The sequence below is a fragment of the Thermobia domestica genome, chromosome 3 (assembly GCF_964235325.1).
Source record: "Thermobia domestica chromosome 3, izTheDome1.hap1.1, whole genome shotgun sequence".
In the NCBI taxonomy this organism is placed as follows: domain Eukaryota; kingdom Metazoa; phylum Arthropoda; class Insecta; order Zygentoma; family Lepismatidae; genus Thermobia; species Thermobia domestica.
In genome coordinates this window covers 257,047,302-257,064,050 of record NC_137456.1, presented here as the reverse complement: position 1 = coordinate 257,064,050, position 16,749 = coordinate 257,047,302, and the positions used below count along the sequence as shown (strand labels likewise).

Genomic DNA, 16,749 nt, shown 5'->3' with positions numbered 1-16,749 from the left:
GTTGAATGCGATTTAGCTCCAGCTTTTCACCCAGTAAATATGACACTCATCTTGCACAAGAACGAGACATTTCTCGGTGTTCCTTAAGAACTTCGTTGTATCGTGCTACTCTAAGATTCAGTTTAGCTGACAATTCATGAATCGATAAACGTCTGTTTTCTTCCAACGATGCCTCTGCTTTCATAATGTTCTCTTCATTTACCGATGTTGATGGACGCCCACTTCTCACTTTATCATGTACACTGCGTTTGCTTTCCTTAAAATGCATCCACTACTCGAATATGTCAATCGGCCTATTGCTTCTTCACTGCACGCTTGTTTCATCATCTCAAACTTTTCCTGGCTACTTTTGCTTAATTTCACGTAAAATTCAATTACTTTATCTGATAATTAAAGGTATATTATTGTCATCCGTCATTATAATACACACTGCAGTTCGACTTCTATAGCGCGCAAAGAAACTTCAACAACTATACGTTGGCTTTACTTATAATAACAGAGCATGGGGGCGTCATTTGGGCACGGCAGGGGAGAAGTTCAATCCTGAGATTCAGAAATTCAAATCTTTTAATCGATTGTGTACTAACAAACGTGACACTCTCTTATTGGTGAAGCGTGTACCCTCTTCCCGTGGCAAACTCTGAAATGACGCTACTAATAAAGGACGCCACAAGTTTCTTTCATTTGCAACAAGCACAAACATGCTCACACAGAATCGGCGCTCACAGTATTGCCAGTCCACGAACTTTCGGAACACCTCTCGCCCAATCTGCTACTTAACTGCTTTTTTTTCTTTTTTTCTTTTCTTTTTTTTTTGATAGTCAGCACATGAAGGAAATAATGCGTTCCAGCAGAATAAAAACTATCAATTATTATTGGCAGTGCACGACGTACATTTTAATGCCTTGAAAATCCGTTTGTTTTCAACTTCGTCAAAAAAGTACAGATAAAACTTTACTTGGTTTCAGGCAAAGATGTTGTAAAATAAGGATCTGTCCATCTGTATCTTCATCCTATTAACTCAATAAAGCCAATAAACAACCGGCGAGCATCGGCACGTCTGATTGGCTACTCTCGTTTCCGCCATGAACGTTGACTCAAAATATTGCGATCTTATTCGGCGGAGCGGGCAGAGTTGGGGTGACGAAACTGGCTTCACGATTTTGTTGTATAGGCAAATCCTCTATTTTATAACATCCTTGATTTCAGGTTTCAAATTGACGTGAAGGGTTGTGTGAATTCTGTGTAGTGTGATTAATATCAACTTTACATACTTTGTTTTAATATTTATTCATTTAATTCTACGAAAACTCACTGTATCATATATGGGGTAGTGACTCCACACTCTTCTGTGCAAGGGCGCCGATTTCTCTGTAAATTCGGGGGGGGGGGGCATTTAGATGCAGAAGGTATATATATGAAGATTTTAAGAGAAATTGCACTCAAATTACCAAATATTGTATATTCACAAAAAATACAATAGGGGCCCACGTGAACATTGGGGGGCCCTGGCCCGTTGGTCCCACCAGGATCGGCGCCCTTGCTTTTGTATGTATGTGTATTAAGTACATTATAGGCCTACTATGGTTAGGAGTATTTGGTAAATCACAGAACAGCGCTATTCATCCTTCATTTCTCCGTCCTGTATCCCGTGTTCCTTTTTTTCTTCGCTTGTCGAGCTGCAGCAAATAGTATATGTACGTATGTGTATATGTTACTTTTCGAATAGAGAGATCTGGTACAGTCACGAAAGTATTCTTCAGTTGACAAAATTCTTTTCTTAATAACTTACCAATAAATTAACTTATTGCAGTACCGACTGTGGCAAGTTATCAAATCATAAGTATCCTATGAATAACAACAACAATGTTCAAATTAATTCATTCGTCCCCGAGTTATTGGCAAAATAAAATTTGTCAACTGTCAAATACTTTCTTTTCCGTGTGTACCATAGCTATTGATAAGAGGTCATGTGATCGCAGTTCTGTATTCTGATTGGTTAGTAAGTCTTCTCTCAGTGCACTTATCCTCTTCAACGGTATGCAGAACATATACCTACTAGGAATGCAATGGATGTACCCGATTGCAATGAAATGAGCTGAGCGAGCTTAAACTACGTAATCATTCCTGGCCATTATGCAATAATAAATGCCATTTTTAATTATTGACAAAAAAATCGCGTGAAAACTTTTTCCCCATGTTAAGTCTATGCAAGCGTTTTTCGGTGATTATTCCTCGATGGTACATCGGATTTTTGATTTCAACCTATGTTGTGACTCAGCACGACATACTCTATCAGCGTGCTAAGTTTTCTTGAGATCGGCCAAACGGTCTAGGAGGAAGCGTTTTTCGGTCATTATTCCTCGATGGTACATCGGATTTTTGATTTCGACCTATGTTGTCACTCAGCACGACATACTCTATCAGCGTGCTAAGTTTGGTTGAGATCGGCGAAACGGTCTAGGAGGAGTTCGCGGACAACCAAACGGCTAACCCGAGTATAAGAGCTTCGCTTCGCTCAGCTCAATAATTTGTGTAAAAAGAAGTTTATATTTTATTAGTGTTGTGATCATGGGCGGCGATTAGGGGGGCAAAGGGGGGCAGTTGCCCCCCACTTTTTTGAAATGACCCATTAATGTATAGGGCCTATAATTTCATAATTTCACCATTTTATTTTGGAAATATAAAGTTTTTGTATGTATTAATGGTTCATAGAATAAAAATGGTGCCATAAAATATTTGCCGTTCGTGAGTACGTATTGGTTGTCTTCCCGTACAGTGAAGATAGCTACATGAATTGCGTTTTAATTGCCACGAAAAATGACCCAAAAATTAACCTATTGGAGTGCCACAATTAGAGTGTACTTTCATTTCTTCTTACAAGGGCTCGATATGTTAGTCAGTCGATTTAGAACTAATTGAGATAACATTTCGCAAAAAAAGAAGTTCTTCACAAGCAGTGTTTCTTTCAGAAACAATGTTCCGGGGCGCACACTTAGTATTCTGGGGGGAGCACTGCAGGTACTACTCTATTTATTATTATATTAGAGACGTATTATTTTGGTCTCCTTCGAGGGGGTGGGATACTCTCAGAGCTTCGGGGGGCAGTGCCTCCCAAAAGCGTGTCTGGAAGAAACACTGTTCACAAATTATTCTTTAATTGCACAAAAATCGACAGTTCCTAAAATGTCTTTTCTTCTTTCTAATGGTAAGGAATATTTTGATTTGATTTTTCTGAGTTTAACATCCCGTTCAGCAGTGAGGCTATATGAGACGTGGACCTACTAATTAACGTGGAATACAAACCACATGAGCTCCCGCTAGGAATCGAACCCGGGTCTCCCACGTCAAAGGCGCGGCATTGTTTTGCAGTGTAATATATGAATTTAGGAGTATACATACTGTATACAATTTTGTATATACAAATAAATTTAGTGAATTCAACATAATTCTAGGTTTTAGGATTATTTTGCATAACTGGAGTGTGGAATGATTCTAAGTATTGTTGGGTTTTGATGTATTCCAAGAAAGTGAAAACTGTACCTAATGGCAACGATTATTTTTCGGGAAGCTGCAAAAGTAGTTCTTTAAATGTCGCAGGATAGGCTTGTAGTATTTACTGTTTTTCTAAGAGTAATAACATGTAATAACATGCATGGAATTAAAAATATAAGTTGTTCATTAATTCCCAGTTTCAATATAACTTTTGCGAAACAAGCCTCATTTTTCATTACTATTCGGTTAATATTATCATTTCTGTTTGTTTTGCGAGTTTGTTATCAAATAAGCCCCTAATCTGAGCACACGAATTAATTTTCTAGACAGAATTTTAAGATGTTCATGAGCAAGGAATCAAATCTTTTCCTACACCTTCGTTGTTTAAGAGTACAAAGTGCTAGTATCTACTTGCGTTGCTCTTGTCAATTTACTTAGTAAAATATGAAACAAGATATACGGTATTTTAACTGGAAAATACAGTATCCTAATAGTTATGCAACCTTTCGTCAAACAAAATGTTAGAAGCAACCAAAAAACTAATGTTGATATACAAATATTGAGATCATGTCTTGCCCCCCCACTTTTGACGTCCAACCGCCGCCACTGGTTGTGATCACTTGTATTATTACTGTATGTGAGTATATTTAATGTAGAATAGTTTCTAATTCAATATGCTGAAGAATTTTGTTGGTTAAGTAGAAATGAGACTTGTTTTTTTTTTAATAGTAATTTTGGAATATTATCCTCAGTTGTGCTCCGATTTATAATTAAGGCAGTAGCCATATTGAAACAAATTTCAAGTTAGAACAAGTTAGAATACTATAACAGCATGGAAAAAGCATGTGTATGTATGAAATCGATAATCAAAGATAATATACGATTCGTATATGTTTTATTCTACGTGCCAATTCTAGATGTTTATTGAAAGTCTTTAATTTTTTTGTTTTACTAATAAAATTTTGTTACTTTTGGTTGCCCACCCACAACAGTGGTACACATAGATATTCTTGTTATCTTTAATATAATAATGAAGATTATTATACAGTAATCAAGTTTCATTTACTATCAAGGGATATGTACACTCATGTCCAAAATGATTGTCGCACATCTATAACTGTCTTCTTGTAAGAATATAATTTGATAGTGAATTGCAGGGCACTTTTAATACTGATACTGTATGTATAATCTGGAAATGTATATTTGTGGTAAATTTCATAGAAAAAGAATTATAAATATGAAAATTAGAATGAGTAAAACAAAATGTTGCTAAATGGACAAGAAAGTATTATTTTCGTTTTAATGTTCTTATTTACTGCTCGTTTGACATAAAATTTGCCATATGCATGTCTTTGCCGATTATACACATACTAACATTATAAGAAATACCGGGCGAATTCGTTATCAAATTATATTCCTACAACAACATATTTATAGACATGCAACATTAATTTTGGACACGAGTGTACCTCTTGAAACAGAGAGGAAAGTGTTCTAGATCAGGAAACATCTTTCTAACGAAGCTAATGATGATGATGACATTACTATCTATTATAACATTATCTACATTTAGGTATAACAAAGAAAACATATAAATCATTACGAGGGTGGATCACGCAGTAAAGCTTGCTTTGGTATAAAAAATGTATTAATGAACATATAATAGAAGAATATATTAAGATCAGAGCCTGAGCTGTTCTCTACAGAAAACTACTATTCAACATAGTCTACAGGACTTTGAACACATTTACGCCATTATCGAATTCAGGCATCAAAACCATCTTGGAAAAATGTAGGCGTTTGTTTCTTGACCCATGATTTTAAAGTGTTTTAGCACAAACTTTGTGATACCCGAAATCAGCACTTATTCCTAGAGCAGAGCCATACAAGACGACGTTCAGTGCATCAGCAACATTCTGAACTCTAATGCGCCTGTCTCCTCGAAATAATTTATCAACACGTTCTCGATTTACATCTGTGACTGATGTCAGCCGCCTGCTTCTCGGTTTATCTTCAATTTCTGCTTCATCGTTTCGAAACTTCTTTATCCAATGCCGCACATTGCTTATGTCCATTACTGCATCTCCATAAACATTTTTCAAGCGGTTGTGGATTTCCTTAGGTGGACAATCTTCTTTTACCAGAAATTCAATGATGACTCTTTCTTTTAGCTTAGGATCCATGGTTCTAATCAGTCAATCTGAGAAAGAAAGGATTATTTTAGTAATTATTCCTCTATGCATCTATCTATGCATGATATATGATACCATGCATAGATAGTGAGGAAGGCATTATTTTTTTTTCAGTCTCATATTAATAACTATATAAATGTAATAGTTTAATTCTAATTTAAAATAAGACGTTATACGCATTACAAGAAATGAAGTGAAAAGTTGACCTCATGCATAGTCATTTAATTTTGCTCATTATATTGTTTGGTATACATTCCATGTTTGGACACTTTTTTTTTCCTTATATACAATAATGATATTGAAGGAATTTGCAGAAATCAAAATACTGTAAATCAAATAGTTCTTTCACTGTCTGTCTAGCTATTCAAAACAAGAAAAGAAGCTGTGAATATATGTATAATCAAACCTTTGAAAGAAATAACAGTAGATAATAAAGAAAGAATCCAACTTGTTACGATCAGTCCGTATGTTACTGCACACCAAAACTCTTGAACCAAAGCAAATTAACGAATTTTATTTTCTGCAATAAACGGCTATAGAAATCGTCTCCACCAAGTTCGTTAATGAAAACAATCCGTTAATATCTTCACGGTTAACAGTGATGTTAACGGTTCATATATAAATCCGACAAAATTTTGTAGATTCTTTTTACCATCTTTACGAGAGTAATAGAATAATATAGAGTATATAGAATATATATAGAGCAAGGATGCAAATAAGCACTCGCCCGGGGCGAGTGGTTCATCGATGCGGGTGAGTTATTAAACAGTAAAGATTATAATAATGACGATTGGAATGTGCGATGTGGGCTAGTAGCTTTTTTTCTTGGGCTAGTAAAATTTTGTTGCTTATTTGTATCCCTGATATAGAGTAATATAGTAGGAAACATCATAGTCTAGTGTTTTGCTCTCCCCGCTGGTCTAATGGCTAGCGCGTGCGCCTTTGGTGTACGGGATCCCGGGTTCGATTCCCGTTGGGAGAGCCTTTGGAATTTTAACTGTTCTGGATATGTGTGTCTTCGAGTCTCTGTCGAATTTAGTTAAAGGTAAAACAGGCCTTTATACGAGGAAACTCGGGTTGCTCAGGAAACTAAGGTATGATAGGTTAACCTTTTAATTAAAAAAAAAAAAACAGTAGTTAGAGTGTTGGATTCACATCCGCATGGTCCCTGGTTCGATTTCCGCAGGTGCTTTAATTTTCGGCCTCCAGCCAGCGTTTTGAATCAAACTGGGTAGTCACATAAATATAAGATGTGACAGTCACTAGGTATAGAAAGTTCCTGATATGCTTGCTAGCGACAGAGTGAGGCAGAGTACTGGCCATGTATTAGTCGCTATACGCTGGAAATGATTCAGCCGGTCTTAATAGGTGGGGATAAAGCAGTTCAGCCCTATCAAGGATGTTATAAAATAGAGGATCTGCACATACAACAAAATCGTGAAGTCATACGTCAGTTTTGCCTCGCCTACTTTGCCCGCTCCGCACCACTAAGATCGCAATGTTTTGAGCCAACAATCATGGCGGAAATGGGAGTAGCCAATCAGATGTACCGGTTCAGACGATGCTCGATTGCTTCTTGCCTTCACTGAGTTCATGGGATGAAAATACGTATGGGCAGATCCTCTATTTTATAACATCCTTCAGCCCTGTAAACGACTGTTACGACGAGTTATATATATATATATATATATATATATATACATATATATATATATATATATATATATATATATATATATATATATATATATATATATATATATATATATATATATATATATATACCGAGGTAAGATATTCATCCGATTATGAGAGAGTCAAAGTAATGATCCTTCCTTTTGCTTTAACATGGGCATAACCTATTAAAGCGAAAAGGAATAACATGTAATCTAGTGATAAATATATGTGAAAGGCAGAGATTGCAAGAAGATTGAAAAATCTAGAGAAAACATTTGGATACCGAATATCTATTATACTGACATCTGGAATCGAAACTGGCAGATTTGGTGCGAGCAATTTCATGTGGCTCAGTGGTAGAGCGCTCACCTCTAGTGCATGGGGTCCCGGGTTCAAACCCTGCTCCTGCCATTTAACTTTGTGTTGGATAAACACCGTATGCATGGGTTTTCTCGGGATTCTCCCGTTTCCTCTCACTTTCTTCATTTCTCATCTTCACCGTCTCCTTTAAAGCCTAGCCGGCATAACTGCGGGACGTAAAACTCAACAATTTTATTTCATTTCATTGTTTTTAAATTTAGGGATTAACTCAAAGACAATAAAGAATAAACAAAATGAAATATCAGGAAGGTAGAATCTACGAAACGATGTGGGAGTGAAAATAAAGGAGAGAATTGAGTTGAACGAAAAATGAATGAGAGGAGGTTAGAAACGGTGAGTGAGAAAAGGACAGTTTTAGATATTATTGAGAACAGAAAAGAGAAACTGGTTGGGATATTGGCTAAGAAGAAACTGTATAATGAGGGACGTATTGGAGGGAATGGTGGCAGGAAGAAAGAGGGAGAGGCGATGGAGAATACAATTAATGTACGATATCAGAATAGAAGAATCGTACGTGAAAACTAAAAGGTTAGCGGCAGACTGTGGAGCATGGAAGCTTTTTAATTGCGCAAGTGACCTGCCAATTATGCCAGACTACATTTATACTCTATATGAAAGATATTGATAACGCAAAGAGTGTGTCTGAGACTATTAGTTCAATAATAGCGTTTTATAGATATTATCTCGATTATTTTTTTACACTTTTGATATTCTTAATTGTATCAGAGCAATTCACTAAAATTAAGAAAAAAAAACTTGGATGAGGTTAGTGTTAAGAGCCTTAATTAAGACTGAGCAATCATTCTTCACTCACGTGAAAGTGTCAACTTCACTGCCTGTCACTATTTTAAGTTAGATTTCTCTCTGGTTTAAACGATTCATTTACATGAGAGGGCACAGTAGCACCCTCTAGTAGAATGCTTAGCTCTGGTAAGAAGATCTTGCTTCGATCTCAGTTCGTTGTAGTTTCTCGCGAATAACATCGTGTTCGTGAGTTTTCTCGGTATTCTTTTGTTTCCTCCTACAGTCTCATTTTTCAGTTCTTATCACTTGCTTTTATTAATCAACCTTATCCTTCGTCCTACAGCGCATAATCGTGTGACGTGAAAGTAAAAGATTTCATTTAAAAAAAACTAATTCACGTTATTAATTCTGAAAATAATAAAAAGCGTAAAATTATACCATAATTTAGACGCAACTGATATTTGCTTTTCATAAACAGAATGCTCAACATATTACCCTAAGCCTTCATTGCCAGTTGATGTGGCTACTCGTTTTATGTCCTTTTCTTAATAGAGGGCGTATCTCTCATAGCAGTTTACAGGATAAATTGTTGTAGAAAATCTCTGATGTGCTTCCAAAGAAAACAAACAAGAATTCTTAACGATGTTGACGCTGAAACATCATGATAAAACGCTGGCGGGATGAGAAGGGAAGAGTGAGAGAGAGACATATGACAGTCAATTCGCGTGTGGCAGTAAGCCCTCGGTAATAAACACTCAATCAAGTCCTTTTTAGTGACACGGTGAAATGTCGGTCGTTTTAACAGAATCGTAAAATGAAGAAATATCATCGGCCTCGCATGATTAACCAAAAGATTTTACTGCCAACTACCTGGTTTATAACGGCAACATCAAATGTGTTTAGATACACAGGTTCTTTCGTTTTAGTTAAATTTCATTTTTTTTTCTTCCATTTCCTTTGCCATTCCGTCATTCAACATCAGTAATACACAGAGTAATATAAATACAGGAAGAGACTTGTACTGTGTTTGTTAATACGTAATATGTAGATAAGGTACAGTGTTGAAAGTGCTTGTTAAAAACAAAAAAGATAAGGATATATTTGTGTTTAACATCTCTGATTTAGATTTTACTGCGACTAGTTGTTGCTCCAAAGCCTTCGACCTGCTGCACACCAAAGGTTAACATCGTGCACAATTAAAAGTTTGGGTTGTTACATTTAACAAATTTATTTGAATTTGAATCATCCCAACTCATACCATATTTTCGGCCCTGCGGTGGCTCAGTGGTACAGCGTTCACCTCTAGTACATAGAGTCCCTGGTTTGATCAGAGCTCACGCCAAGTGGGCTTTGTGATGGACAAATACCGTGTTTGTAGATTTCCTGTTTCCTTCTACATTCTTCATTTGATTAATTTCTTAGCATCATCGTTTCCTTTAACTACACGGCACATCCATGGGACGTAAATGTGAAAGATTTCATTTCATTTGCATAGCATATTTTTAGGACAACATTCCTGCAAGTCACAACAACTATTGGCATCAGGCAGACAAGTGATAAAGCAGGTAATGCCATCTATTAGCGTTGCTGTGTACTATTAGGAACTTGTACAACACACTAAGTCATTTGCCGTTTATAGTTTATTATAATGAATATCATTGTGTTCCTTACCTTTCTAAAGCCAGGGGACACCGTAGCTCAGTGATAGAGCGCTTACCTCGGGTGCGTGGGGTTCATGGTTAGATCCCCGGCCAAATACGTTTAAGGTGGACAGCATGGTGTCCGTGAGTTTTTCCGAGGTACTCTTGTTTCCTCCCACTTTCTCGTTCCACCAATTATTCCAGAATCATTCACTTACTTTAATCATTCTCTCCTTTAGCCCAAAGGACATAATTGTGGAACGTTAAACTGAAACATTTTCTTTCTATAACTAACATTATACATATCTTAAACCAGGATTGCATGCACACACTGATGTTTTTCCCTTTTATAATTCGGATATATCTGGCCAAGTACATACACTCATCTTCATACGAGTTGTTCATGCTTCAATAAATGGATTTGTATTGTAACTTTGTTACTTACTTCATACGGAAATGATGGATTCATTTTTAGTTTAAAGAAAAAACAACCTTAGTCACTGCCAGCGTGCTATCATCCAAATCGTTTTTAAGTTACGGAGATGCATAACGCAATTGATATCGGTCCACCAGATAAGACGAGACAGGATTTTCTTAAATCCGATTTAAACTACTCGCTGAGCAAAACAATACACTATCGCTCGCTGAGTAACAGTTTCGCCACTATTCACTAAGCTTCATCAGATATTATCTAGAATTTTCTTGATTAGACGAGACGAAAAAGAAGTCTTGTAATAAAAAAGGATACACTTTCTGAGACGAGAAAATACTTTGATGACATATATTCAAGATGAGTCTGCCCTGAATCACGTATTGTGGGCAACAATAATATTGAACGAAATACTTGATGCTTGGTGGTTATAATGAGTATATTAAAACCGAATGTGTTAGTGAAGGTACCAGCTGCTGTTATTTAATAGTGATGAAATAGCAGAAGATTCATTCTAATTGTAGAGATAAATTTTACAGTGAATCAATGCCACAGACGTACATTTATAAGGACCCCAATCGTACATATTTTTATTTTTGATTCGTTTAATTACCATTAAGTTTATTTATTAAATACCTATCTTTTTGATGTACTTGCTAATTTTTATTTTCTAATTATTCTTGATGATTTAGTTGTCAGGATCAATGTACCCAGGGCCCTCTCAATGAATTTCTTTATAAATTTTAAAATCTCAATTCAGAATAATTAATATTCTATAAAATATAATTTATCCAAGTCCGTAGATTAAGACCTTATTCTTAATTTAATTTATATTGTGTAGAAATAACTGTTTATATTACTATTATTTTATTGTTATTTGCTCTTGTTTCAATAAAATCACATATAATGTACAGGTTTGGTGCAGTCAAACCCACTTTCATGTATTATTATAAAGGCTAGTTGAATTATTTTCATTTATTGCAATCCGTGGTCAGAGTATGAGTGGAAATTGTACACGTAAAAAATGTTAACCTTTCAGTTCATTTTTTGAATATGACTCCAACCAAAGGACAGTTCTCTTTCCGAATATGACTCCAAAGAGAAGGCGACCATCGTTTTCAATACTTTATCTAAGTCTCTAAAGGAAATTCTCATTGACATATCGTACTACTGCAGGTGTTTTTGCACTAATTTCTTTTTGAATTCGCACTTTGAAAACTTACATGGTTATTGGGCGAGTCTCATGAACCTTAGACTAGAGATATCCAAGTAAAAAGTTTCTACAGGAGCTGAAGTCTGGAGTTCTTGCAGGCCAACTCTACAGACGAGGCACTTCGGAGAACACTATTTCATAAGATTTATCGAGACCTTTGCTGTAAGACTAGCTGCTTCATTTTTTGGAATTAAGTATTATTACCCGTGAAAAATAATCGAAATGATGAATAAGAAAGGTTTGCAATATTTGAGCATACCACGCTATTGTAATTGTAAGTGCAAAACCATCATCTTCTTTGAAAAAAATACAGGGCAATGATTCCAAGGGACTACACACCAGACTTCAGGAGAGGAGAAGCCGCCTCTGAAGTTATTGAGGGTGTTCAGGGGCCCAGTATTGGTAATTTTGTCTATTGACATGTCCACTAAGGTCGAAGTGACCTTTGTTGTTCATCCATAGATTATGGATGAGTTGAGACTCGTTTTCAGTAAGTTGTAACACGTGTTCACGAAAACCTGTGCTTTTCACATAACTACCAGAGTTCAATCCTTGCACAGTTTGAATATTTTTCGGGAGTATGTGTAAGTCATTGTACAAAATTCTTCTCACTGTTCGATTCAAGATTCCAAGAGCATCACTGTAGCACTGGGTAAATTTTTGAGGGATTCTTGTAATAGCAAATCTTACAGTTTACACATTCTTGAGTGTTCTAACACTTCTTCTACTACGACCTCTTCTTTCAGTTGTTTCAAAGTTGTGAACTTATCCAGCAATGACTTTCCTTCCTGGGATAGGAGAAAGAGGTGCCAAACGAAATGTCTGCGGAATGTTATGCATGTCAGTGGTTTTCTCCATTTAGGTATAACGTTTGAATCGCGCTGTTCACCGATGCAGTGTTGCAATGTTACTAATTTTTAAATGCTTAGAACGTACCATACACACCTCTAATACATACGTGACTTAGAAAAAAGGAGGATGACTGCCTTACTCTGTATGTAAATACGTACTTTCTCGTTTCGTGTAAATTGATCATTTTATTTCATCAGCTATTTAAGTCATATTTTCCATCTTCATTTCTCTTTTATGTACGTATTACATGTTACTGTTATTAGGCCAACCCAGTTGGCTGGTACAGAGGAGTATTCCTGCTGCAATTGGATGAGTCGTCAACAATTTGATAATTTGGGTAGCAACGAATTATGCGATTTCCAATTGCTTTGTAACAAAATTGGGAGGAAGTGAACACGTTTTCATCTTATAGTCAGATAGAGAGGATATGATCAGTGTATTTGAGTTCTGATTTTGTGTTTATGTACTACTTATGGAACTACATAAGTGTATTTCTAAAATACATTAATTTCGACTCTATAGGCGACTTATTGGACAGCTTATCGTGTGGTTGTAGAAACCAGTTACATCAAGCAATCCAAATGCAATCATCGTGGAATTTCTGTTACAAACAGTTAGTGTGGAATTATCTTTAAATCTAACAATTTATTATTCGAAGATCGCAGAATTTCTAAACGCAATCATTGTCTATGTAAGTGGTCTTAGCGCTCCTTCACAGTGGTGCATCATCATCTCTGATACTGTTGGGGATCGAAACGACTGTTCCAGCTTTAATATCATTACTATCAAAAGCTTTATTATATTTATTTATCTTCTGATTTTTTTCTCGAGTTCGAAAGCGTGCACCTTGATACGAGAAAACATCAATAATTCGAGAATCACTGTATCTTCATCCAGTGTTGTCGAGAAGATTAGATCTGGGACTGTCTCATGTTGGAAAAGTATCGAAAAAAAAAAACTGTCTAATTTCGACAAGTTTGTATTTTTCTATTGGAACAGGTCTGTCTCGTATCATGTCACGAAAATGTTATCTCCCCTCATCTCTTGGCAATACTGGTCAGTTCCTGAGGTCGAAGTTGCATACTTTAAGTGAGATGGACTTCCGTAATTCAAGAAATCGAAGTACTACAACCAGAGGTGAATCTAGAAGGTGAAAACTGGGGTAGGCAGTCAGAATGCAGATTATGGTAGGTTTCGTTGTATGATATCCAAGAAAAGATTCACGTAAAGATATACAGAGTGTACCAGAAGTAGTGTAATTGGTACATTTATATTATAAACAAGAATGACATGAAACAAAATTGTAGGTACAGAAGAATGATGTAAAAATCAAGTACTTTACAGTATCTAATCCCTATTCTGCACTTAGAGGTTCACCTGGCGGCCATTAATATCGATGCATGCCTGTATCCGGAGACGCACATTTGTGCACATCTCGGCACATCTGGATGGAAATATTGTTGAACTCCTTGGTGATTCGCACCGTCAATTACACAACACTGATTATGGATCTTTCATATACCTTGTCCTTCTAATGTACCCATAATATGAAGTCAAGAGGGGTGAGATCTGGTGATCAAGGCGGCCATTCCACTGTATCCTGACAACCAATACATCGCCCTTACTTAAGCGTAAGGCGAGCCGCCATCTTAGTGTTGAAAACTGCAAAAAGGAAAACACCATTACACCACAACGCAAACAAAACAACAAACAAACAACATCAATCATTCAGCCTAACCTACCGCACCTAATGACAGATGAGTCACTGCTTTTGGGACATCCTGTACAGAACTTCGGAATTTCGAGCCCCTTCGGCGCCTCAGAATCGGTGCCTGTGCAAACCTTCAATCCAACCAATTACAGCCATAATTACTGGCTAGCTAGCCTATGTATGACATGAAGATACACTTTGCGCTCTGTACCATACATACTATCTAAATAATTAGAGTACAGTATCATAGCCATGAAAGACAGTGTCTTTTCCTTGTAATTTTAAATAATGTAGGTCATTACAGCTCAAAGTTGCAACGCTGAGAATTAGGTAGGAAAAATGAAAACAGGAAACAAGGCAGAAAAGAGAGTACAGAAATGTTGGTAGTGCACAAGTAATCATGAATCGATAAGTAGCGGGAACCATGAATTCCGTCACCAATATTCTACTTTGTCTATCATTCTTGCTTTTGTATATATATATATATATATATATATATATAACGGTGGAGAACTAAAATACAAAGCCATTGCCTCAGAAATTCTAAACTTATGCCTTTTTCATTGCTAAATCCCCTATTTTACTTCACCCAACCTCTGCGTTGCAGACCTTCCTACATGCTGTGAAGCTGCAAATAGGAAGGTACAGAGAGTCCTGGATGTATGTGCAAGCTTGTAATTACACTACAAGCACCTTGTAACAGCCACAACGCATTGACGAGGTTTCGGAGCTTCTTACTGGTCGCTGGACAAAATAATTGTACGCAACTTTTAAATATGTGTTGTCCGGACGTATTTCATCATCAAAGATGCCCCATTCCCTCATGAATCTTCAGCAAACTGTTTGATCAGTCTCGTAATGTATAATAATGCTTCCTCGCCTCCGAAAGGAAAGTATAGTCCTCACGGATCTCATTAGTTAATACTAACAGTGCTTTTTTTTCTTTTTTACACAGATAATCTACAAAGTTCTCCCTATTTGATTTGAAGACTACGTCTAGTAGCAACAAAATAAATCTCAAACACAGCCTAAAAGAAGTATAACATAGCTAACGTAGCAAAATATCCGAAGTTTGTCTTTGTTTTCTTATCTTCCAGAGACAGATCTAATGTAGAACAACGTAGAAAATTTACCTGTCAGAAATTTGCTTTGCTTTGACTTTAAATTATCATCTAGGCTAGAGAAAGTTTAACACGGAATTGATTGTAACGTTTAATTTTGTTCTACCCTTTTCTGTATTGCCAGTTGTAATCCAAAAATTCGATTTTTTATTCAACCAGCATTCTAAGTTATAGGCTCACCTCCAATGTCCAAGTTCTATTTTCATAGTGTCAGGAATCAGTTTCTTTTCTCTCTATCTTTTTTGACATTATGTGTGAATACAATGACTTCTATTTACAGCAATATACAGCATGATGTTTAAGTATATCTGGACTCATTCCATGCTGCAATATGAAGATATTCTTAAAGTGATAATTAGTTATTTTTCAGTATATCTTACATACAATCTAACCGACTCCGATACAGTGTAGTACAGTGTAGTATTTTCTTTAGAGCTTCTCAATCACTGCTGGGGGCGTGGTGGCTCAGTGGTAGAGCGTTCACCTCCGGTCTGCTTCGATCTCTGTTTCGATCCCAGCTCGCACCGTGTGGACTTTGTGGTGGACAAACACTGTGCTCGTGAGTTTTCTCGGGGTTCTCCCGTTTCCTCCCACTTTCTTCATTTTACCATTTTATTCATTTCTCATCATCACCGACTCCTTTAGTCTAACCGGCATAAACGTGGGACGTAAAACTTAAAGATTTCATTTCATTTTTCGATCAAGGATATGCAACTAAAAGGGGGTAAGTTCCTACAAACTTTCAAGTTTGTTTATGTAAATAATATGACCAGAAAATAAATTTTTCAGATAAATAAACTTACCAAATAAAAACACATATAATCTGTAACTTCTTTTGTTGTATATACAAAAACAAGAAACGAATGTGGTAAGTCAGTCACCAACATGGAAGATGAGTGCAACCAACAATAGACTTATAAAAGTGAGAAGTAATGTATGTATTTATGTTGATTGTCTTACAAATTTTAAAAGAGAAACTGTGAAGACATTGTATCATTAAAGATGATCATTTTAATTTGATATAACACTTTTTGTGCTCTGTTTTACTAAACAAATATCTTTCGCCTAACTTTTTTTTTATTAGGATCTAATATGGGGGTGCACATAGTGCGGCAATAAAGATCCTGACTTGCCTGTTATTTATTCCAGAAGAAACGGCCTGCCATAGGAACAGTAATAATTCCACGAGCGCATACTATGCCTGTCAAGTGACTGGAGAAGTTTCAATACTCACCAATTGAGCAATATCTATAGCGTGGAGCCGAGGCTGCAAGCAAAGTTTGTGAAATAATA

The 16,749-nt window shown here is 36.3% G+C and overlaps 1 protein-coding gene across 1 annotated transcript; it reads right to left on the bottom strand.

Annotated features, from left to right (window-relative positions):
• Window positions 1–5,315: 5,315 nt before the first annotated feature.
• Window positions 5,316–5,678, bottom strand: LOC145682201 (protein GVQW3-like). The gene has a single exon (XM_081753784.1). The coding sequence runs from the start codon at window positions 5,676–5,678 to the stop codon at window positions 5,316–5,318; it is 363 nt and encodes a 120-aa protein (XP_081609910.1).
• Between the last annotated feature and the right edge of the window lie 11,071 nt (window positions 5,679–16,749).